The sequence below is a fragment of the Pteropus medius genome, unplaced genomic scaffold (assembly GCF_902729225.1).
Source record: "Pteropus medius unplaced genomic scaffold, Ma_sr-lr_union100, whole genome shotgun sequence".
NCBI lineage: Eukaryota > Metazoa > Chordata > Mammalia > Chiroptera > Pteropodidae > Pteropus > Pteropus medius.
In genome coordinates, this window is record NW_024353517.1 from 4,412,218 (window position 1) to 4,435,682 (window position 23,465).

Genomic DNA, 23,465 nt, shown 5'->3' on the forward strand with positions numbered 1-23,465 from the left:
GAGTGGCATGGGCATAGATGCATGATTCATTTTTTAAGAAACTGACATACTATTTTCTGGAGTGGTTATACCATTTTACAGTGCCACCAGCAATGTATGAGTGATGTAGTTTCTCTGCATCCTTGTCAGAATTTTGTGTTGTCACTATTTTTTATTTTAGCCATTCTAATAAAGTGATATCTCATAGTGGTTTTTATTTGCATTTCTCAAATGGCTAATAATGTTAAACATCTTTTCATTTGCTTATTTGCCATCTGTATATCCTCTTCAATGAAAAGTCTTTTCATGTCTTTTGTTCATCTTCTAATAGAATTGTTTGGTTTTATGGAAAGAGAATATCTTTGTTTTTAGGATGTAACACTGAACTATTAGGAGTGAAGTGATACCGCTACGTCTGTGACTTTCAGAAAGTTCAGAAAAAAATGAGAGAATAAATGCAGTAAACTGTTAACAGTTTGCAAGTGTGACAAACATTTGGTGTTCATTGCTTTATTCTTGTAACTTTTCTTTAAGTTCAGAATTTTTCAAAGTGAAAAGCTGTCCCCACCTCAGATCAGATCTACCAAATGTGGGTAAGAGGGCAGATTCCACATTCACCTGCATTTCAGATAGATCTTCCATTGATTTTTATGCATACCCGTTATAGATGACTTGAATAGAAGTATATAATGTATTTTTATTTTAGTCTTTATAAGGGTAGAGCTAGAAAAATCTCCATATCTTGATTATATGACAGAGTTTAATAACCTTGAATTAATGGATTTAAACCCATTAAGTCCTTATATAGCTCAACAGTCCTTTTCATGGTCTTCCTCAGTTTTCTTCAAGTCTATTAATATCTTCATGTAAATGGCTTTAAAAGTTATTGTGAAGAATATGGCGTTGTGGTTGACTCTGAGAAGGCCATCTAATTTTAGATCTCAGGTGAGTAGAAAAATGTATCTCAACCCTAAAAAAGTATGTTCTATGTTGCCATGCAAAACTTGTGTGTGTTTTAGATCTTTAACTCATTTATTACTTCTTACTACTAATTAGTAAGCACATGAAAACGTGGTGAGTGCAGCATTCAAGGGCCAAACTCTGCTTTAGGCTAAAGTGGTTTTATGATAAGAGAGTGTCATAATCCAAAATTTAGTAAAAATCCAGACTCAAAATCCAGATCCCCATTGCATGCAACCCTAAAGCAGAGTTTGACCCTTGATGATTTCCTCTTAAGAGACTCTGGAAATCCCCCACAGCATGTAGCAGCAGTGCCAACCCTAAAGAAAACACTCAACAATTAGGTGTAAATTGTTGATTGATTTCACCCTGTAACTGACTGATTTCACCTTAAAGACTCAAATGAAATTAAATGGTTCCATTTCTGATTTAGTATTTTCTTCAGCAGATTTTTAAGTAGGTTTTGGATGAGCCAGTAAGGATCTCTGACTTCCATTCTCAGAAAATGTCTGGCATTACCTCAAATCTAGACTTCAGCATTACAAGAGAATAGATAGCACCACTAGACTGAGGACCAGGCCCATTTTGTTATCTTGGTATTAGTTTTTGTCACAGTTCCTGGTAAAACAATTTTCAAACAAACAAACAAACAAATAAATAGATGGTTTAAAAAAGACGTTATTTAGAACCGACTATCGTATCAAATATGACATACAAATATAGAAAATTAAGTCAGTTTTTCTAGTTTTCGGACTTTAGATTGCTACTCTGAATCATTGAGAAAATGTTTTCTTATTTGTGATATCTTGCAGCATGAGTATGATTGTATTTTAAAGTTAAATGACTATATTATTTTGTTTTTACCAAAGGGCCTGGGATAGGGTTACAACTGAAAGCCTCTGGAGCTTAAAGAATTATGCAGTTTCCTCAAGGAGTAAGAGTTGTATTGCTCTCAATTTCAATAAATCATTCATTATGCATAAGGAATTAAAACTCGGTCTTTTTTTAAAAAAAATTACCAATATAGATCAGGATCAAAGCCTCAAAGCAGCATGGAACTGTAGCTGTCAGATGCATCCATTTAAATTCCTGCGTTACGAGGAAAATTGCTACTCCTCAGCTATTATAGCTTTGCAAAAGTTTGCAATGGTTTTGTCAGTCATTCTCACACCTATTAAAATCATTAGCATTATTTTAAAGAGAGCGAGAGAAGACCAGAAGCCGCGTGGTAAGAATGGAATTGGCTACTCCAGAGACATTTGCAAATGACACTACATGTCTTTTTCTCGCCCTGCACAATGTATGGTAAACCGGGTTTCCCGGGATGTGCTGGGTGGCCGACGTTTTCCCTAGTAAGAGTTTTACGCTTTTAAGATAGCGGCTCTTTATTGTCAAATAAAATAGCCTTTTCCCACAGCTATTTAATCGGGCGGAACAACCTGATTCCCCCTGCAGTGCAGAACGTGGGCGTGCCTGCCTCTCCGGCACCAAGCACAGGCGGTGAAAGATGAACTTGGTCCCGCTTGCCCCCGGGATAGCCCGGGGCGGCCAGCGAGGAGCGGGGCTCAGGCTCCCGCCTCCCGGTCCTGCCCCGCTTCCCCCGGCCGCCTCTGCTTCAGGGACGCGGAAACCCCGTAGGAGCAGGGTGGGAGGAGAACGCAGTTCGACCGCTGCTTGCTGCAATATTCTTCCGCCGCCGAGCAAAGAGTCCCAACCTTCTCCCACGGCCCTGGGATTTCCAGTGCCCCTGCAATATCTTGGAATAACCAACTTGGATTTTCCCACCGACTCGCTTAGAATATTTTCCGAGGTAAGAACACTTGGATCACAATTTTGAAGCCAACGAAGAACGACGAGAAAATTCCTCCGCAGAAAACGGGTTCCGGCCGCGAGCCTATAAAAAACGGGTGGCGGGGCCCCGCTGTCTTTTCAGTCGGGCGCTGAGTGGTTTTTCGGAACATGTCTGGTGGCTCCGCGGATTATAACAGGTATGGCGTATTTTCGGTGGTGGTGTTTTCGTGGTGAAGGTCATGGGGCGCTAGAGGAGATTGGAGTAGCTGGCGTGAGGAAGGGAACTCCAGATTCATAGGCATTTCCTTGGGGTACGGTACCCTTGCCTTTTCGAGAATCTAATTTGATGGCTAGAGCCTCGGATTGCGGGGAGACGTGATAAGGGTATGAAAACGGAGTGGTTAGAGGGTGTGTTTTCTTCCCCAAGATCCTTTAAAATTTCGACCCTTCCTCTGCCCGTACGGAGCCCGGCATTTAAAGCCGTGGTGCAGTCCGCATTCGGTAGTGTAACTGGGGCCCGAAGCTTTATTTGCGGCCAACGGCGCGACTTAGTGCTAGACTGTAGGTGGTGGGGGGAGGGTGACAGCGGCGGTCACTCGCCATGGCCAGAAGGTGCGCTGGGACCGGGCCGGCGGCAACCGGGGCCCGGCGAACCGTTGGCATAGCTCTCCGGGCCTAGGCCCGCGTCAATCATCGGCTTGCGCAGAGTAAGGGGCGGAGCTCAGCGCGTGGAGCTCTCGCGAGACGGGAGCACCTGGCGCACGGGTTAGGGGAGGAGGGCCGGCGTCCGTGGGGCTTTCTGCGTGTCCCTGGTTCTCAACTCTTGGGCAGGCGCGTAGTATATCGGGCCCTGCACCATCAGCTTTTGCTCTTTTACTGGGATGTGTACACGTGTTGGAGGAGGGTAACCTGATGAGATTGGTTGTAAAGAGCTGTTCTCCTAATGTACAGTTAGGATGTCTTGGGAAAGGGATATGTTTTTTAACTGTAGTGGTCTTGTTTGCAGAGAACATGGCGGCCCAGAGGGAATGGACCCCGATGGTGTCATCGAGGTAAGAAATGTGTGTGGATTTTGAAACTCTGGAAAGGTGAGTTTGTTCATCCTATTTATTCCCCACCCTTTTTTTTTTTTTAAATTTATAGAGCAACTGGAATGAAATTGTTGATAACTTTGACGATATGAACTTAAAGGAGTCTCTACTACGGGGCATCTATGCTTATGGTTTTGAGAAGCCTTCAGCTATTCAGCAGAGAGCTATTATTCCTTGTATTAAAGGTAAAAGAACTCAGCACTTTTTAAAAACGATTCAGTTTTACATAGACCTGGACCATTAAAAGGGAAAATAACTTCTGGGGGACTAGCACCTGTTTGTATTCCTTAAAGTGAAATGATGGCAATCATCTTTCGGGACTGACCTGAAATGAAGAGAATACTCATTGCTGATCACTTAATTATTTGGGCATAGTTCATGTTCCAAATGGAATACATGGTGTGAACTAGAAGTGACGGTTTGGTGTGGGATCGGTAAATATGTATCCTACTTTTTTTAGGGTATGATGTGATTGCTCAAGCTCAGTCAGGTACTGGCAAGACAGCCACATTTGCTATTTCCATCCTGCAACAGTTGGAGATTGAGTTCAAGGAGACCCAAGCACTAGTATTGGCCCCCACCAGAGAACTGGCTCAACAGGTATTGATAGTGTAGTTCAAAAAAACTGCTTGCGTGTTGCATAGGTTTCAGGTTTCACAACTGTGAAGAATTTAAAACAGTATAAATTGGTCCTATGAGAGCCCTCCTTTTAACTGTCCATGCATGCAGGGAGTTTTTGTTGAAAGTTAAATAGCAACTGGGTATGCAGGTATGGTTTGCAGGGTTGTATAAAATGGACAAATCAAAAAGCTTTATTTCTGTTTAGGGTGGACTAGATTTGTTCCCATTTTTAAGTTTGAATGCAGTTGTGCAACATGAAAACTGCAGTGACATGTTATTTGACTGTCTCAGTAGTTTGTGATGCATCTGTTGCATGATGTTTTCAAAGCACATTGCTATTGGCTTTGAAGTAAACTTTGCTGATAAAACTGTAGGCATTACCCTGTGGGAAAAGTAAAGTATCTTGTCCTAGCTGTAATTGCAGAGCTTGATCCACTATTTACACCTTCTTACACAATGAAGAATAATAAAAAGAAATGTAGTTCTTAAACTAGCTGGTCTGGTACCTGGGGCAACAGGATCCCAAGTTTGACAAGGCACAAGAAAGATTTTAAGAGAATTCTATCTTGAAGCAGTTAGATCAGTTTGCATCTTAAGCTTGGAAGTAGTTAAATGCTATGCATGCGTAAAGGCTGTTTGCAGACCAGATATTTGCCATTATGCTTTGGAATTTAGTCACAGTCTGTAATTCTGCTGAATAATAATTAAGGCTCTTGGCTTTTAGATCCAAAAGGTAATTCTGGCACTTGGAGACTACATGGGAGCAACTTGTCATGCTTGCATTGGTGGAACCAATGTTCGAAATGAAATGCAAAAACTGCAGGCTGAAGCACCACATATTGTTGTTGGTACACCAGGGAGAGTGTTTGATATGTTAAACAGAAGATATCTTTGTAAGTATTGCTGTTTAGAGAGCATAAGTTTTTTTTTACTATTAATGCATTTCATTAGTATCCCTGTGAAACTAGAGATGATAATGACTTTGTTTTTAATAGCTCCAAAATGGATCAAAATGTTTGTTTTGGATGAAGCAGATGAAATGTTGAGCCGAGGATTTAAGGATCAAATCTACGAGATTTTCCAAAAATTAAATACAAGTATTCAGGTGAGCTTTTATTTTTCTTCTGTAGCTGGAGATTAGGTTTATGCAGGTACTGTTAGAATACAACTGAAGTGTTCTATTGTCGTTTCCCCTGTTTAAAGTAATTGATGCATAACTACCTGTCTACTGCAATTCCTTAGCAAGACAGAGACGCTTGGTCTCAAACACGTAGAGTATTGTGATGGTTGTGCTAATTAACTGCTTGTGTGACATCATCATCATTGTCCTTTTAAGGTTGTGTTGCTTTCTGCCACTATGCCAACTGATGTGTTGGAAGTGACCAAAAAATTCATGAGAGATCCAATTCGAATTCTGGTGAAGAAGGAAGAATTGACCCTTGAAGGAATCAAACAGTTTTATATTAATGTTGAAAGAGAGGTAACTTGTCTAATTATTAAAATAAAAATGTAGCCAGGTTTTTTTGACCTTCTTGTATAAGCACTGTGCTAAAATTGCAGAAACTAGGATTACATCTTGGTCTTTGTGATAATGCTAGCAGAGTACACACAAGAAGAAAAGTAACTGCACTAGATTGTAAAGACTGGGGTGGACCTCTTTCTTAATGTCCAGTGTCCTTTGTCTTAAGATTTGGTGCAATATGTCTGTATACCAACCTGACAGTGAACTTCTAATGATTGTAAGTTAGAAATTTAATGATTGTTACCTTTCTCTTTGAAATACTGTAGGAATGGAAATTGGATACGCTTTGTGACTTGTACGAGACACTCACCATTACACAGGCTGTTATTTTTCTCAATACAAGGCGCAAGGTGGACTGGCTCACTGAGAAAATGCATGCCAGAGACTTCACAGTTTCCGCTTTGGTAAGGTGTTCTAATTTAGTAATGGTAATTACGATGTATTTTCATTAAAGCAGGATTTAGACTACAATATAGCTGTTAAGTGCTGTGTTGTCGTTCCCCCTGCTCAAAATAAAGTTGATTCTTTACTATACCTGTCTGCAGTGTTCTGTAGCAGCCAGGGACGCTTGGTTTCATACATGGTCAATAAAATTAAATATTGATTTGACTGGTGATTCTTGAATTAAGGTTTGTTAATTTGCAGCATGGTGATATGGACCAGAAGGAAAGAGATGTTATCATGAGGGAATTCCGATCAGGGTCAAGCCGTGTTCTGATCACTACTGACTTGTTGGTAAGTAAGTCTCTTATTGCTGTTTTTTATTCCTACCAAAAGGTGTTTTTGGGGGAAGGTTTATAAATAACCTTTACCAATTTGAGCTATTTGGGAGAGTAAAGACCACACTCCACAGTGAGCTGTATCACTAAACATATAGTTCACTACTATTTTGTGGCCTACATTACATAGGTGTCTAGATTTTTCAGTTAGAATTTAAACATTATACCATTATATTTCAGGCTCGTGGGATTGATGTGCAACAAGTGTCATTGGTTATAAACTATGATCTACCTACCAATCGTGAAAACTATATTCACAGGTGAGTAAATGGCACCTTATTACCTTACTGGTAAAATGAATTTATATTGCTTTTCTGTTGACTGATTTTGTCTGAAACTTAACCTCAAATCAGGGAATTGATTTAGTAAATAGACAATAAACTTGGTAGGATGTAATTAAAATTGTACTTGGGAAGATTGATCACACACAGTGGGAAAACAGTTGTGTAAATGTTGCCCAAATTGTGGGCTCATATGTACAGATTAGATTGCTTTAGATCTTTTGGTCTTAGTTTATTTTTGAGCTTTATTTTTAGTGATGCTCTTGTGTGTCCATGTGCTTTCTTGGTGATTCCTCTATAGTTGGGATTTTCATGGTGTCGTCTGGTAGCAATTTGAGCAGTCCCTGGTTTAGTTATAGTGGCTTTATCCCTAAGTAAATTGAATTGTACTTTGTTATATGATGTAAAAAAAGACTTTTTAAAAAATACAGGAGTCGATAGCAGCAGTTGATGGCGAGATGGCACTCAGAAACGGCGTTGACGTAATTTAGGACGTGGAATCATAAGCGAAACAGCACACTGTTTGAATAAAGAGCGAGTCGGTATTTATATTTGTTTTTCTTTTGTCATGATTATTTGATATTTTAAGTTGTTCCAGCCAAGGCATTTTTGTATAATAATAGTCTCTTAGGTGGTTTGTATTGTCTGGTTTCTATCAGGGAGGTAGAAAAGTTTGTTGGAGGTAAACACGTTTGAGTAATTTGAGTTATAACGTGTGAAACTGAGCAAAAAAGCAGTGATGAGTTTGGGTTACCATACCAAATACTTGTTTTCCCACTGGAAAAAGTTGTTTTAGACAGTAGTTAACCTTGCTTGCAGCATTTGTGTTTACAGTTTACAGTTCCAGAAGTGCGTCGAAATGGATTACATAACTGTTCTTTTTGTTTTATTCCTGGTGTTTACATCTGTCCCAGGCTGACATCTGCTCTTGGCTGGCCCACTTTGGTATGGGCCTTTTAATTTCACTACCCCAAACACAATACTGTCATCTGCTTTAAAAATAATGCTCAAGACACCTGATAAAATCTCATTTTGCAGCCAGACAAGCCTTGAATCCTTTTGCCACTAACTGCAAAGGAAGACTTCTTTCTCTAGATATTGATTAGCAGATAGTGCTCCAGTTAGAAGCACGAACTATAACCTTGATAAGTAAACAGCAGCTGATGGTTAACAAGTGGATCATCATGTTCAGTAGTTCACACAGTATGTGGAAGTAACATTCTAATTGTTGATTTCTTTTCTTACACAGAATTGGCAGAGGGGGTCGATTTGGGAGGAAAGGTGTGGCTATAAACTTTGTTACTGAAGAAGACAAGAGGATTCTTCGTGACATTGAGACTTTCTACAACACTACAGTGGAGGAAATGCCTATGAATGTGGCTGACCTTATTTAATTCCTGGGATGAGATAGTTTTGAATGCAGTGCCCGCTGTTGCTGAATAGGCGATCACAACGTGCATTGTGCTTCTTTCTTTGGGAATTTTGAATCTTGTCTCAATGCTCATAACGGATCAGAAATACAGATTTCGTGAGCTCTTGTGAGGAAAGTCATTGGCTTTATCCTCTTTAGAGTTAGACTGTTGGGGTTGGGTATAAAAGATGGGGTCTGTAAAATCTTTTTTTCTTAGAAATTTATTTCCTAGTTATGTAGAAATGGTTGTATTAGATGTTCTCTATCATTTAATAATATACTTGTGGACTAAAAGATATAAGTGCTGTATAAAATCAGCCAATTATGTTAAACTAGCTTACCTGCCTTTATTGTGTTTGTCATTAGCCTGGAATAGAAAGGCCTTTAAAACTGATTTTTTTTAGAGAGCATTTGAATGCATTTTGTTTGGTATTGTATTTATTCAATAAAGTATTTAATTAGTGCTAAGTGTGAACTGGACCCTGTTGCTAAGCCCCAGCAAGCAATCATCCTAGGTAGGGTTAAAACCCCAGTAAAATTGCCATATTGCACATGTCTTAATGAAGTTTGAATGTTAAATAAATTGTACATTCACTTTAAAGGTGCTTTGGTCATTTTATTTACAAGAAATATGAATCAACAATTCTGAGTCAACTGCTGCATCACAGTAGCACAGAGGCTGATCAATTGCAGGTGTTCGTCAGCACCATCTGCTAAGCACTTATCTACTTCCTACAAGAAAAAAAAGTTTATTAAATTCCCTTTCTGGTATCTTTTGCTGAAATGTGCAAAAGTGCCTACTTACGGCAAGTTTTTCTGTAATGATGGACTTCTGTTTATCAGAAAGATTGTCATTTTCTACAATCACATCATGAAGTTGATTTACAAGCTGAGTTGCTGCATGACCCTCATCTATTAAGTCCTGTAACAGTAAAGTTGCCATTTAGTAAGATTTATTAATTTTCTCTTCCCCAAAGTCTGTAAAGTAACTTTACCTTTACCACAGCTTCTAGTTTGTCAAAAGAGCCACTCTGACATGCAGCAAATATTCCATCAATTGTCTCAGCTGGTATTACCTAAAAAGTTAAAATTGTATTTGGGGTGAAGACAATTTGGAATTTGGAATATCCACACCTACACATTCCATGCTAGGTTCACTGTGAGCAAGACGACATTCTATAGCAGCGGTTCCCAACCTTTTTGGTACCAGGTGCCAGTGCTCTTAACGAGAATCTAAGGCCTAATCTGAGAGTTGAGGTGGTAATGCTAGTGTTGGGAGTAGCTGCAAATACAGATGAAGCAGCATTCATACATCCGTGGCTCACCTGCTCTGTGGCTCAGTTCTAGGTCTGTGGGTTGGGGACTCCTGTTTTATAGCATAGGACATGAAGCACCAATCCCGATACTTTACAAAGTTGGGGTCTCTAAGCCTTAAGGCTTATGTTCTCAGAGATGGTCCAGAAAGCTATTAGACCTGAAACTGAGGTAACCGAGACCTCTGGCCTCGGCTATGCCAATAGTACTATGAAACCAATTTCATATACTAAATTGTGCATTTTGCTTTTAAAATCCATTAATGGCTCTAGTGAATATACAAAATTTCCTCAGCAGTGGTTAAAGTAGCTTGAAAAACAATTTTAAGGGGAAGTGACCTTTTTTCAAATAAAGATGCCACTAATGAGTGGTTTTAAAACCCATAATGCCAAGAAAATGGACGGGAACTAATGCTATTGGTTTTACTGTAGTGTGAAAAATGCCTTAGGAACTGTTTGGAAAGTAGTACTGATCCTGAGGTAAGGCCAAAGCCAGGTGTGGCACTCCATTTTCTATGAGCTGAATGTGCATGCCCCTTGTTTATGTATGACCCTTTTTTTAGAATAGATTTCTAACAACAGGGATATCTGTTAAATCTTTAACTGCCACATGCCTGAAACATTCAGTACTTGCAGGTTATTACACTGTTCCTAGCACAGTATTTGGCACTTGCTGTAGACTAAATGTACCATCCCTCTCATTTCATGTTAATACCTAAAATGATGGTATTTGGAGATGGGGTTATTGGGAGGTGACTAGGTTGTGAGAGTGGAACCCCTGTGAATGGGATTAGTGCCCTTATAGAAGGCCCCAGAGAATCCCTTCTGCCACAGGTGGAAGCAGTGAGATGAAGGCCATTTATGAATTAGGAGTCTATGATCTAGGAGGTGGGTCCTCACCAGACACGGAATCTGTGGGCACCTTGATCTTGAACTTCCCAGCCTCTGGAACTATAATTTTGTTGTTTATAAGCCATTCAGCCTATGGTATTTTGTTACAACAGCCTGAATGAACTAAGCATATAATAAGCATTCCATATGTACCTGTTGGGTGAAAATTTTCTAAAACCCATCTAAAAGAATTTCAGAATAACTAGTGTGCTTACCCCAGCAATATCTGTGATCACCTTCTCTGTGATCTCCTTCCCACCTGTTAATCGAGTAGCACTTTGAAGAAATGTAATGGCTTTTCTTAAGTCTCCTTCTGACACTTTAACAAGATAAGATACTCCCTGAAAAGAAAAAAAGTTTTTTTTACTGATGATCAATTAATTAAGGCTCTTTTAATAGAGTGAACAGCACTATTATTTTAGCAAAAATTTATTTTTGAGGGAATATTATCAGATCCATAGTAGCAAAATTCATGGAGAATAGCATCGGTCCAATGAGAAGCACGGTGTGAATGGAGCTCTTGCCTTTGAAAGAAATTTGCAGAGACAAAGAGATGTTCCATACTTCTCATTCTCATTCTATTTTCTTGATTATATAAAGCAAAGACAATTCAAATTACGGTTATTGCTATAATGAGTAAGAGGCCTATATATTCTATCACTGTACCAGAATTTCATCATACCAAATTAATTTTTGAAGTGGAATAGTACCTAGACTAAAATTTTGTCATTATGGAGAGATTGTTGCATAATTTGCATACTATGTATAAAATCTGCCCCACTTCTGGGTCTGATATTGATAATAAAAATAACAAAGACTGAACCTGTAATTCCTAGACATTGAAACTGTTGCTCATTTAGCTTAACTTTAACTGAAGAATTGGCATCAGAAATTGAAACACAAACAACACACACATGACTCATTTCAGGACTTCTTCTACAGGCATTCATTAGAGGAATTAGTAATTACCTCGTTGCTAATTTTGACATGTTCTTTACCGGCAATGTCTAATAATCGCTGCTGCTGAATTTTATCTGACAGAGGTTTGAAGCGGAATTTAGAACATCTAGAGGTCAGAGGTTCAATTATTCTGTAAAATATTAGAAAAAACATGCTAGTGTTTAAAGAATTTCCCCCAAAGAACTCATTTTTATCAAGAACAAAAGATTTGATGGAGAAATTAATGTAGCATTGAAGCATTTAAATTTTTTCTCTTCTTAATGGGGGTAATCAAAACAAGGCTGCCTAGCATCTATCTTCAGAATATACATACCGACTGACATAGTTACAGATAAGACAGAATCGGGTGGTTTTAGACTCTTTCTCCATGGTACGTCTTAAAGCTGCCTGAGCAGCTGAGGTCATAGAATCTGCTTCATCCAGAATCACAATCTTAAAAGGAGGACATGGCTTCCCACTGATTCAGAGAAACACAGAGGAATTATAATTCGCATATCGCAATCTAATTTTAGAACATATTCATCATCCTGACTAGAAACCCTGTGCCCATTAGGAATCACTTTTCACCCAACTTTCAGCCATAGGCAATCATGAATTTTTACTTTGTTTCCACAGATGTGCCTGGGTATTTCATGTGCTCTGGATATTTCATATAAACGAAATCTTATGATGTCAACATTAATATGTTGTTTTGTTACTGGCTTTTTTCACTTAGCATAATGTTTTCAAGATTCATCCCTGTTGTAGTATGTTATTACTTCATTCCTTTTTATTGCTAAATAATATGCCAAATAGATATACTGCATTTTATTAGTCCATTCATTAGCTAATGGGTATTCTGGGTTGGTTCCATGTTTGACCATTATGAATAGTGCTGTTAGTTCCATGTTTGACCATTATGAATAGTGCTGTTATTTATAGGTATATACCCACAAGAAATGAACCATTATGAATAGTGCTGTTATTTATAGGTATATACCCACAAGAAATGAACATTTTCATTTCTTGTGGGTATATACTTAGGACTAGAAATTCTGGGTCATGTGGTAACTAACTCTATGTTTAACTTTTAGAGGAATTGCCAGACTTCTTAAAGTGGCTGCACTGTTTTATATTCCAACTAGCAATGTGTAAGGGCTCCAATTGCTCCACATCCTTGCCAATACCTGTGTTATATTCCATCTTTTTGCTTATAACCATCGTAGTGAGTGTAAAGTGGTTTTGATTTGCATATTTCTAATGGCTAATGATGTTGATAAGCAAGTTTTCATGTGCTTATTGGCCAGTTGTATATCTTCCTGAGTAATGTCTATTCAGATCCTTTGCCCATTTTTAAATTGGGTTGTTTTTTTATTATTGAGTTGTCAGAGTTCTTTAAGTGCCTTATCAAATATATATATTGTCAATTCAAGGTGGATATCAAAAATTAGTCATTCACTTTCTACAAATTCTTAATGTGCGCTCTGATATAAATTTAAATATACAGCAAAAATTTAATCTTGGAACTTTGCCATCTAAAGAGTATAAGTAGTTGACTCAACATCCTTGTTTAACTCAGGGCAGTCCTATTTAATTATTAATAATACCTTCTCTTTCACTCTAAAAGCATTCCAGTTAGAACTTATATGCTCACCCTAATTATGAAATATACACTGAAGCTTAAGATATCTGACAAAACTTTATGACTCTATCACCAAACTATCAAATTTAATTAATACTCCTTAGACAAAATGTTAGTGAAAAACCCTTGATAGCGAAATAAAATTAGTAAGTATAAATAGAAAGATCATTTCTGAGTTTAAAAATTTTAGATAAAAATATGACCTAACATGAAAAAGAAGTTGTAAATTTGGCAGAAACATGTATTTTCAACAAATACAATAACATGGTATGGAGAAGGGAGGGTGAGCTTACTTACTCTGAACGACTTCCTGATACAGTTAATTGAGCAAAATTCTTCACCTTCTCTCTAACTACTTGTATTCCACGTTCATCAGATGCATTTAACTCAAGAACTCTTAATCGAAAAAGTTCAGGCCTATGTCAAAATAAAACAAATATGCAACATCATAGAACATATAAGTAACCCAGATTTAAACCACATTTTAACACTTGTACATTCTGCAGTAGTTTAAAATCCACCTCATAAATATGGATAAAAAGCAGTCACTTCTGTATTTTCTCTTTCGTAAAGGTATGCAGATAAAAATTTAAATCAATTTCCACTTAGGATTGTGTCATAAACATCTCGCTATGTCATCAGAACCACTTTAATAGCTATATGACATTCCATCCTATGACTGTGCCATCATGAATTTAATGACCTTCTATAGTTAGGCATTTAGTTTTAAATATGTTACAATTTTAAACAATGCTGCAATACAGCATACTCTGATTTCCATAGGGTAGCATGCAAGAAAAATTACTAGTTTAAAACATGAAGTTTTCTTTTAAGTGAGTTTTTGAGAAAATTATTTAAAGTAGCTCACTTTAGAGAAATATGACACATCAAAAGATTTTTTTCAAAAGATAATTAAAATAAATGGTGTACCCTGCCGAAGCACTGTTTTAAAAACTTCCTTCTAATTTTTCTACATATTTATATTTTTTAAATAAAAACAACAAAATTTAGATTTATTGCTCTTTTTCTTAAATAACAAGATATATTAAGTATTTTTTTCTGTGGGCATAAACGTTTGGGAAGCTCTGCAAATATATTTTCTATTTTATAACCACATATATTCCACAAATTTTGACTTTATAATTAAAATAAGTTCTTTTCTATAAGGACAAGCATTATTTTTAAGAGGACATTTTAAAAGTTATACTCTGGACTGACCTACTCTAGAATAAATAATAAACTACTTAACAATTTTATTATGAGTACATTGCTAAGGCTGGTTCAGTTTGGGTCTAACTGAGTAGTATAATAATCAAAACAACTCTTATAATTTCCTTAAGAAACAAAAGTTGCTGTCTAAAATAATGTCAGGGTCATAGCAGCTTCACCTTTTGTCTCCCTTCACATTTCAATATAACTAATTATTCTTACATATTTGATGATTGCAGAGGTATCTAGTTATTTTCATATGTAGGATTTCAGATGTACCTTTTGGTCATAGCCTGATATAAAAATTCCAGATAAATTTAAGATCCTTTGCTATGTTGGTATATGTTGCATGGGTATCAGACCTGGGCTGATATATCTTTTCTAGGTAAAGGGCTCCTATACTATGGTTGGCTAACCCTGTCAAAAGTCGATCTAGCAAGAAGAATCTAAGAAGGTGGCTCAGAGATTTTTCTGCTGTACCTGGAATCATACTGCAGCAGCCACCACACACTCTGCTTATACTCAGGATGCTTGAGAGCAAGGAGCTGGCCTAGCCACTTCAGAGGCAGGGCCTGGGAAATCCAGAGGAAAAAGGAACTCAAGAACAAGTGGTGTGGGTTAGTGGCATCATACACAACAGATTCTATCACATGACATATGTGAACACAATCATTAAGAGTGATAAAACTATTGACATGACTAGAGATAGGTTGGGTCCTCTGGGCTCCAAAATAATAATGAAAATAAACTGCTAAAAAAATCAAAAGGCTCCCTATGTGCAGTACATCCAAATTTTGAATAAGGTTCAGAATGAAGTTTACAAAAGATGTGGGCAAGCTAATTCATTGGAGGGGAAGAACTGGAAGTGGGCCCACTGGATTAATTAAAAACTCAGAAACAAAAACAAACCCAACAACTTCAGAGAGAAACCAAATGCAAATTTTTAGAGAAAGAAAGGTAGTACCAGAGATTTTCAGTATCAAATCTAAAAAAAAAAAAAGAGACTTTAACTTACCCAAAAAGTTCCCTAGCTGCTGCCAAAATAGTGGATGTTTTTCCAGTTCCAGGTGGCCCGTAAAACAAGAGATTAGGGAGCTGTCGAAGTTAAATTTTATTTTAAAAATTGTGTTCTGGCACAAATAGGTAAAAATGATGGCTAAAAATATCTATGGAACAGTGCAATAACTTCCCTGAGAGGGCACATATATCTTAATACACAGATTTCTTAATATAACTGGTATCATAGTATTAAATTTAAATCTTGCTTCTTCACATAATACTATCACTTTTCCCCAAGATGTCTTTCTAATATTGTAAGCTGAATCATACTTATGATTGCTCTATACTTACTCTACTTAGGTGGAATTTCAAAACAAATTAGAAACTTTTTATTTCTGAAGGGAATCCCAGGCTTCTGTCAGTTCCCTATCTCACTCTTTTGCTTAGGATTGGGCAAGATTTTCTATTTTATAAAAATAGTTTACGGCCATGCCACCCTGAACAAGCCCGATCCCGTCTGATCTTGGAAGCTAAGCAGGGTCAGGCCTGGTTAGTACTTGGATGGAGGACCACCTAGGAAGATCAGGTGCTGTAGGTGTAAAAAAAAAGGGGGGAGGGGAGGATTGTAACTGACAAGGTCCTGCAATCTGTGAGGTCAATCAAGGGTTGTCATCTAAAAAATAATAATAATAATAATAATAATAATAATAATAAACGTTTAAAAAAAAAAATGTCAGTTGTTACAAAGAGTATAGATATAGACCAAAGGAGTAAATGGATTTGGCCAATACTGAGTAAAAAGGGGTGACAGGACATATTAGTGCTTTGGATGAGCTAAAGTTGCAAGAATAACAACATTTAAAAAACTAAGCATCTACTAAATGCCAGGCAGTGCTCCACATTACAATCATGTACCCTGTTGGGATACCTGCATATACCAGGGAGAATTCATTACAGAAAGAAAGGATAAAATAACTGGTATCTTCTTTTATACCTTCAGCCTAGTTAGCCTGGCTCCTTATCAAGCAGGCAACTGATCTCTGGTACAGATCAATAAATGTACTAAATTCTAATAAGCTGTTATGAAACAGTATATTCTTCCATGATTCAATGTAGGGAAATCATTGCACATACGAAATTAGGCAGTAGAGTTTATTTGCTTCCACTCTTGCCTAACCCTCCCCATTCCCATCCATTCATTCTTCACTCAAATCAGATGTCACTCTGCTTGCTACTTAAAACTATTCACTGGCTTCTCCATGTAGGAAAAAACAGACAAACAATCTACCTGCTTACCATAACCTACAAGGACATCCATAATCTGCCTACCACCTCTTACCTTTAGGCTCCAATTTACAATGGCCTCCAACAGCTAAGCACTTTATAGCCTACATATATGCTATCCCCCACAAGCTGGGGTGTGACTCCTTTATTCCGCCTAACTCCTACTCCAAGTCCGAAGCCTTCTCTGACCAATCTAAGTGGGTCTCCTTGCTTATTCTCTCATTAGTCTCTGTTGCACCTGATGCAATTAGCAATTTTTAAAATTATTTATTTAATGGTTGGGTTTAATTGTAAAATACTTGTCTACCTTACTAGATGGTAAGCTTAAGGTCAGGACCATATTTATTTTATTCGCATTTGTATTCTCAGCACCGCATGCAGTACTCAATATATGCCAAATAAATATATAGATAAATATAGTAATCAGAATACTATTACTGTTACATTGGTAACATATAGCTTAAGATATAAACTATGAGACTCACTAAAAAACAAAAACCAAAAAAACTCCTAGGCTTCATTTTTAAGGTCTATTACTTTGATCTGTGCATTCTTCAATATTTGTAATGATTCATCCAGGTTAACGATCAATATTGTAAATTATTTATAATAACTTAAATTTTTTAAAACACGGTAAAATTATTAAACCTTAGTTTATGTAACAATATGATATATACATACATATATATGGTAAATATACATATGGTACATTCAAGAGCTGTATGTGGATCACTATTTATTAGGGAAACAAATGAAAACCATAATGAAATATGACTTCACACTTGTTAGAATGGCTGTTATCAAAAAGACAAAAAATAAGCATTGGAGAGGATGTGGAGAAAAGGGAACTCTCATATACTGCTGGTAGAAATATAAATTGGTGTAGCCACTATGGAAAACAGTATGGAGGTTCTTTGAAAAATTAAGAACAGAACTACCATATGGTCTGATAATTTACCTGAAAAATATGAAAACGCTAATTCATAAAAATATATGTATACGTATGTTCACTGTAGCATTAGTTACAATAGCCAACACATGGAAGCAATCTAAGTGTCCACTGACGGATGACTGGATAAAGATGTGGTATATAAGTAAAATAAAATACTTTGGCCATTAAAAAAAAAAAAAGAAATATTGCCATTTGTGATGGATTTTGAAAGTATTATGCTAAATGAAATATGCCAGACAGAAAAGGACAAAAGCCATATGATTTCACTAGTGTAATATAAAACAAAAAGTAACAAACAGAACAAACAAAAACAAACTCAAAGACAACCGAATAGTGGTTACCAGGGGAAAGGGGGTTGTGGGGAGGGCAAATTAGGTAAAAGAAGTCAAATATATGGTTATGGAAGAAAATTAGATTGTGGGTAGTGAGCACACAGAGTATACAAATATCAAATTACAATGTGGTACACCAGAAATTTGTTATTGATCAGTGTTATCTCAATAAACTTAATTAAAAAAAGAAAAATGGAGTATTGTTCAGCCATAAAATACTAGGAAATCTTGCCGATTGTGACAACATGAACTTTGAAGGCACCATGCTAAGTTAAATAAGTCAGAAAGACAAATACTGTATGATTTCACTTATATGTGGAATAAAAAAAAAATCTAACAGAAAAAGAGATCAGAATTGTGGTTACTAGAGGCAGGGATTGGAGGAAGGAAGTCAAAAGGTACAAATTTCCAGTTATGAAATAAATAAGCTCTAGGAATGTAATGTACAACATAACTATAGTTAGCACTACTGTATGATATATACAGAGTTGCTGAGAGTAAATTCTAAGAGTTCTCATCATAAGGAGAAAAAAATATATATATATTTTTTGTACCTAAATGAGATGATGGATACTAACCACTTACTATAGTAATCAATTCATAATACATGTAAGTCAAATCATTATGCTATATGCTCTACACTTATACAGTGAGGTAAGTCAATTATATCTCAATAAAACTGGGGGAGGAGAAGAACTGTAGGTGGAGTATCAGTCCTTAAAACTGATTTCTGGAAAAAAAACTTCAAAACTTTTTAAAGTAAATGAAAGAATTAATTTTCCTGTACTCTTTAGAATTAAAAAAAATTACTTCACATTTTACAAAACTTAGTATGTAAAGAAATATTAAGCAAGCTGTTAAAAAAGCTTCTAAATTAGACGATATAAAGTCAAGAACTGGATCTTAATCCCACTACATTTACTTAAAGAATTGGGAATACTAGCGATTAAAATAAATCTTTATCCTGCAATCTGTGTAAATATTACTATGCAATTAGAATTCTATAATATTATAAAATTAAAAAGTAAACATTGGATTCAATCAAAACAAATAGTGGCAAATTTTTTTTTAAAATAGTTTTAGAAATACAACTTCAAAATATGTAGTGTTGTACTGTAATTCCAGGAAGAGAACAAAAGCAGCGGTAATCAAAAGAACCTTGTTGAGAGGTTCTTTTGGAGCCAGGTTGAGAGGAAGGAAGCAAATCTTATGAACAAAGGAAAAAACAAATCCCACTTTCATCTGCAACTTTTTCCCTTCCTTCACTGAGTTCTTAAAACACTTATACACAATTTTAAATTGCTAATTCTTTATATAGGTTTATTTTGTCTTTGAAAAATCTAAAATGAAAGTCACTCAAGAACGTTTTATCCCACCCATCATGGCAAGAGACAATGCTATAAGCAGAATTAAATGTTTATTTTTTGTATTGTAGTTCAAACCAAATCCTAAAACTAGGTGAGAAATTATACTTTCAAAGAATCTCTGACTTCTTTTTTTTTTAGTATTGGTAATATTTTAAGATGGGTGATTCATTTTATTGTTATGCTTCAAAATATATATGGATGTCATATACATTATTTGTATGACTCCTCTCTGACTCTTCTTTATAAGACATATCATTATCTAGAATTCTTTTATTTATTTGGCTTACATGTTTACTTTGTCATTCTCCACCAAAATAAAAGCTCATGAACAAAAGGACCCAGTCTGCCTTGCTCAATAGCCTATATTTGAGTACTATATAACGATTAAGATAGGAGACGCCCAACAAGTATTTGTTGATCTAATCATCCATTGTACAAATAGTCATCAAGGGCCTACTGTATATATAGCATAGTATTTAAAGGGGGAGGGAAGTTATAAAGGGAGGAAAAGGGTGAATAAATTAAGTCTTAAATCTCCCAGTGATATTAAACATCATCTGCTACTCACATCAGCTCCTTCTAAAGACTTTTTCAGTACTGCAACCACTTCTTCCTGGAAAGCAACTTCATCCACACATTTTGGGCGACTGCAAAAAAAAAAAAAAAATGGGGAGGATTGTTTAGTATATTGTAGTAGCCACAGAAAAGTCTCCAAGTGTTCCTTTTGCTAAAATACCAATGATAATTCTCATATATTGGTAATGAAATGAGAAAATTTCATAATTGGAAGTAGGTGGAAACATCATTTGTATTTACCTTAAACAACTACATACTGAAGGAGTAAGTCTTCACTTCTCCAGATATATAGCTTGCATCTGTTATGCTTATAAAAATTAAGCAAAATGATTTTTATTATACCACAAATGCCAACTGCTTAAAAATTTAAAGTCGGCACTTGCCTGGAAAGTAATATATTTTGATCACACATCTAAGCTGAAAACTTAGGGGAACTATTTACTAACATCAGGATAGCTAACTATTTTGGTTAATACTATTACATAATTATGTTGCTAACTGGTTAATAGCGATTTCTTCCATTGCCTAAATGCAAAAAAAAAAAAAAAAAAAAAAAGGCATATCTATCAAGTCATTGAGGAATAGCAAAATAAGTTTAACCACTATAAAGTAAAACATATAAATTTCATCTTAAATTATTAACTTGTGATTTCAAGAGAAGCTAGAACAGTTATATTCCCAACCCTAAGATTAGGCTTTGTGCTTAGTTAACTAATCAAAAACTCTTCTTTGAGTCATACTTTTCTAATTAATCAGGTCAGTGCCCAGTGAGAATTTCATGCCAGATAATGTTACCTAGGAAAACCAGTGTATGTTATAAACCAGAGTTTCATATTCAAATACCTGCAGAGGCCAGGCAGATAACAAGAGCGAAGAAGGCAGAGTGTAAAGAAAGAGAAAACAGGGACTATAGTGAATTGAGGAACATATGACCTTTCCAAAATGAGAAGCAGTATTCAAGTCCATCTGACTGTTGTCAGGTGAGAATTTGCATTTAGTGTTACCTAATCTTCTGAGAAGCTGAAAATCTACATTTTCCTCCTTAGATAATTTTTTTTTAATGAAAAAAAAAAAATCTAGATTTTTATGCAAAATTTTTAAAAGCATTGTTGGTGCCAAACAAAACCTATGAGGGCCCTATGTGGCCTATAAGTAATCTGCAAACCCTTGGTAATAACAGGCTATACCAGCGGTTCCCAATCTTTTTGGCACCAAGGACTGGTGCTCCTATAAGAATCCAATGCCTGATGATCTGAGGTTGAGCTGAGGTGGTAATGCTAGCGCTGGGGAGCGGCTGCAAATACAGATGAAGCTTCTCTCTCCTACCACTCACCTCCTGCCGTGTGGCCTGGTTCCTAACAGGCCACCGACTGGTAGCAGTTAGGGATCCCTGGACTACACCATGGATTACGACTACAACTTGTTAAAATACCACTTAGCTTACTAACATTTAAGTGCCACTTCAAGTGTTTTTGAAAAAAAAATGTATTAAAAAACCTCAACAATTTCCACCTATCGGTAATGAAAGTGGACTTAAGTAGAACTCCTGACCAAGAGCCAGCTTATAAAAACTTTTTCTTGGTTGCTATATCCTAGCCCTGAAAACCATAGACCTGAGTTATAAAGAAGACTTTAGTTCACCTATAAGAGAAGGAAATTAGATCCTTCTAAGGTAACTTTCAGTTCTAAGGTTCTATGACTTACATAATTGGGTGATATTTCAAGGACATATAAACAAAGCAAATCATTCCCCCTTAAGTTAAAAAAGCGACAACAAAAAAATGATCAAAACTGGTTAGAGATCTAATTTATTAACTACTTCAACAAAAACGCAAGAGTTCTTACTATTTTTCCACCCATGGAACAGGTTTGGCCTTCTTGTTCTCTCCACTGCTTCCTGCAATGGCAGCTACTCCTCGATCCTTGGTCAATGGTGGTTTAGTACTGATGGATGTACCTTTTAGAAACGCCTGCATGGTTACTTCACCCTGACTAGGTGCAAGACAGAAAAGGAAAAACTCTTTTGAAACCATTATGAGGAAGGACAGTTGAAAACACACTTAACCTTGTGCAAAGATATTCAGTAATTATTAAATAAAAGACATCACCCTATGACCTCTGAATGCATTGTACTGAAACCTGTAGGGACATGAAAGATGCCAAAGTGTTTAAGGAACTTTGAATTTATTTATGAGGGAGTTATAAACATAAATCTTATGGAAAATTTTTTAAGAGTTCCAAATTTTTTGATAAATATGATGTCATTAATGGCCAAACCCTACACAGGCTCCTACAGTCTCTACCATTTCAGTCATGGGCCTAGCTCTAGCTCAGACTCTGGAATGGACTCAGCAACTAGGAGTGCTGGGACCACAAATGAGAACCTCTACTTTTTTTCTTGGGCCTAGAGCTCCATTTAAGGGCCTATTTTACTGGGAGGGTTGGTCCTGTTGGAGAATCTGTTGTTAAAGTGGAAAAATCTGTTTCTTGATAACATGCTCATTGAAGAAATAAAAAAAAAAAATGCAGAAATGCCTCGGAGTTTAAAGAAACGTAGATGAAAATCTCACCCAGAAGATAACTACTATTAACATTCATGTAAACATTCTTCCAGGCAGCATAGGCAGTTTTTAGGAACAGAGAGACATCATTAACTTGCCTGAAAATTCCCAGCGTTAGTGGCAATTCTGTTTTCTTCACTGCTGTAACCCCTACCCCTGCCCGTCTAGTGCAGTAACTGGCATATGATAGATGCTTCATATTATTTGATGACTGAATTACCACTTATGAGAAACAGTTTTCCCTTCTGTAAAAGGAGCTACAGCCTGCCTAGTCCATAAAGCAAGTGAGTTAAATAAAAGAATTGTAAAATCACACAGTTCTGTGCTTGGCATGAGTATGTACTCAAACAAAATAAACTGTTAATATCTCTAAACGGCCAAAGTTCTTAACATTATTGGATTACTCCATCCCTGCCACAGGCTTGCTAAACAGTAATACAGTAAGGAGCAGGGCTATGAAAGATGCTGTATTGAAACACCAGTTCCCAAAGGGGTAGGAGATAGCTAGGCTGGAGCGCTGGTGCGGCCCCTGTACGTGTTACGATGGAGGTGGAAGACATCACAGAGGCATCAAAGATGCAGGAGTAGAGGAAAGAGAACGCAACCTTCGCAGTTTCTCCAGCAGGTCACCTGATATCCCCGGCTCCCCGCGCGTGTTCCTGGGCACTATCTGGGCCTTTCAGCTGCTCGTCTCTGGAGCAAGGACGCCGCCGGCTCGTTCCTGGGGCTTCCGGGACGCTGAGAGGGCGAGGTGGTCTCGAAGTCTTAGCTCCGTTCCCCAAACTGAGAATATTAGGCCTAAAAAGCCCCGAGCAGCCGGGCCCGGTGACAAGAGTCGCTGCCCTCAGCAGAGTTGACAGACTTCCCGCCACTGAACAGCAGGCGAAGGGCAGGGCGGGAATCCGCGGGCACGTAATGCGTCATTTCCGGTCCGCCGCGCGCTCGCGCGCCTGGTTCAGAGACCC

At 37.0% G+C, this 23,465-nt stretch overlaps 2 protein-coding genes, 4 non-coding genes and 1 pseudogene across 12 annotated transcripts; 6 read left to right on the top strand and 1 right to left on the bottom strand.

The window, feature by feature from the left end:
• Window positions 1-2,740: 2,740 nt before the first annotated feature.
• Window positions 2,741-9,036, top strand: EIF4A2 (eukaryotic translation initiation factor 4A2). Of its 3 annotated transcripts, none has more exons than XR_005650292.1 (12): window positions 2,742-2,927; window positions 3,737-3,782; window positions 3,874-4,006; window positions 4,282-4,421; window positions 5,167-5,335; window positions 5,438-5,547; window positions 5,779-5,922; window positions 6,231-6,368; window positions 6,610-6,699; window positions 6,924-7,003; window positions 7,456-7,566; window positions 8,274-9,036. XR_005650292.1 is itself a non-coding variant. In XM_039850871.1 (11 exons), exons 1-11 carry the CDS (start codon window positions 2,899-2,901, stop codon window positions 8,416-8,418), a joined length of 1,224 nt encoding a protein of 407 aa, XP_039706805.1. In that variant the 5' UTR covers window positions 2,741-2,898; the 3' UTR covers window positions 8,419-9,036. The 3 variants fall into 3 exon arrangements, 1 of the variants encoding a protein (XP_039706805.1); XR_005650293.1 differs by having other exon boundaries at window positions 7,456-7,562; XM_039850871.1 differs by lacking the exon at window positions 7,456-7,566 and having other exon boundaries at window positions 2,741-2,927.
• Window positions 4,112-4,180, top strand: LOC120593133 (small nucleolar RNA SNORD2). The gene has a single exon (XR_005650308.1). It is a non-coding gene; the product is annotated as a small nucleolar RNA SNORD2 (small nucleolar RNA).
• On the top strand, window positions 5,969-6,146 carry LOC120593130 (small nucleolar RNA SNORA81). The gene has a single exon (XR_005650306.1). It is a non-coding gene; the product is annotated as a small nucleolar RNA SNORA81 (small nucleolar RNA).
• Window positions 6,416-6,546, top strand: LOC120593125 (small nucleolar RNA SNORA63). The gene has a single exon (XR_005650302.1). It is a non-coding gene; the product is annotated as a small nucleolar RNA SNORA63 (small nucleolar RNA).
• On the top strand, window positions 6,732-6,867 carry LOC120593127 (small nucleolar RNA SNORA4). Its single transcript, XR_005650304.1, has one exon. It is a non-coding gene; the product is annotated as a small nucleolar RNA SNORA4 (small nucleolar RNA).
• RFC4 (replication factor C subunit 4) lies at window positions 9,031-23,398 on the bottom strand. Of its 5 annotated transcripts, none has more exons than XM_039850875.1 (12): window positions 23,131-23,398; window positions 21,785-21,927; window positions 19,932-20,010; window positions 15,445-15,524; window positions 14,910-15,026; window positions 13,518-13,637; window positions 11,913-12,056; window positions 11,609-11,729; window positions 10,855-10,980; window positions 9,431-9,511; window positions 9,241-9,357; window positions 9,031-9,167 (listed from the first exon to the last, which is right to left on the bottom strand). In XM_039850875.1, exons 2-12 carry the CDS (start codon window positions 21,913-21,915, stop codon window positions 9,072-9,074), a joined length of 1,212 nt encoding a protein of 403 aa, XP_039706809.1. In that variant the 5' UTR covers window positions 21,916-21,927; window positions 23,131-23,398; the 3' UTR covers window positions 9,031-9,071. The 5 variants fall into 5 exon arrangements, with proteins under 5 accessions (XP_039706809.1, XP_039706808.1, XP_039706807.1 ...); XM_039850874.1 differs by having other exon boundaries at window positions 23,106-23,398; XM_039850873.1 differs by having other exon boundaries at window positions 21,785-21,931; window positions 23,106-23,398.
• LOC120593151 (uncharacterized) lies at window positions 15,908-16,026 on the top strand (annotated as a pseudogene).
• Window positions 23,399-23,465: the final 67 nt, after the last annotated feature.

Bases quoted from the DNA above. Each gene is read 5' to 3' on its own strand.
- EIF4A2 (XM_039850871.1), top strand. From the start codon at position 2,899: ATGTCTGGTGGCTCCGCGGATTATAACAG. The intron at 2,928-3,736 runs GTATGGCGTATT...TCTTGTTTGCAG, and splicing joins GGCTCCGCGGATTATAACAG to AGAACATGGCGGCCCAGAGG. The intron at 3,783-3,873 runs GTAAGAAATGTG...TTAAATTTATAG, and splicing joins ACCCCGATGGTGTCATCGAG to AGCAACTGGAATGAAATTGT.
- RFC4 (XM_039850875.1), bottom strand. From the start codon at position 21,915: ATGCAGGCGTTTCTAAAAGGTACATCCATCAGTACTAAACCACCATTG. The intron at 15,525-19,931 runs GTGAGTAGCAGA...TAACTTCGACAG, and splicing joins AGTCTTTAGAAGGAGCTGAT to CTCCCTAATCTCTTGTTTTA. The intron at 9,358-9,430 runs GTAAAGTTACTT...TTACTGTTACAG, and splicing joins AACTAGAAGCTGTGGTAAAG to GACTTAATAGATGAGGGTCA.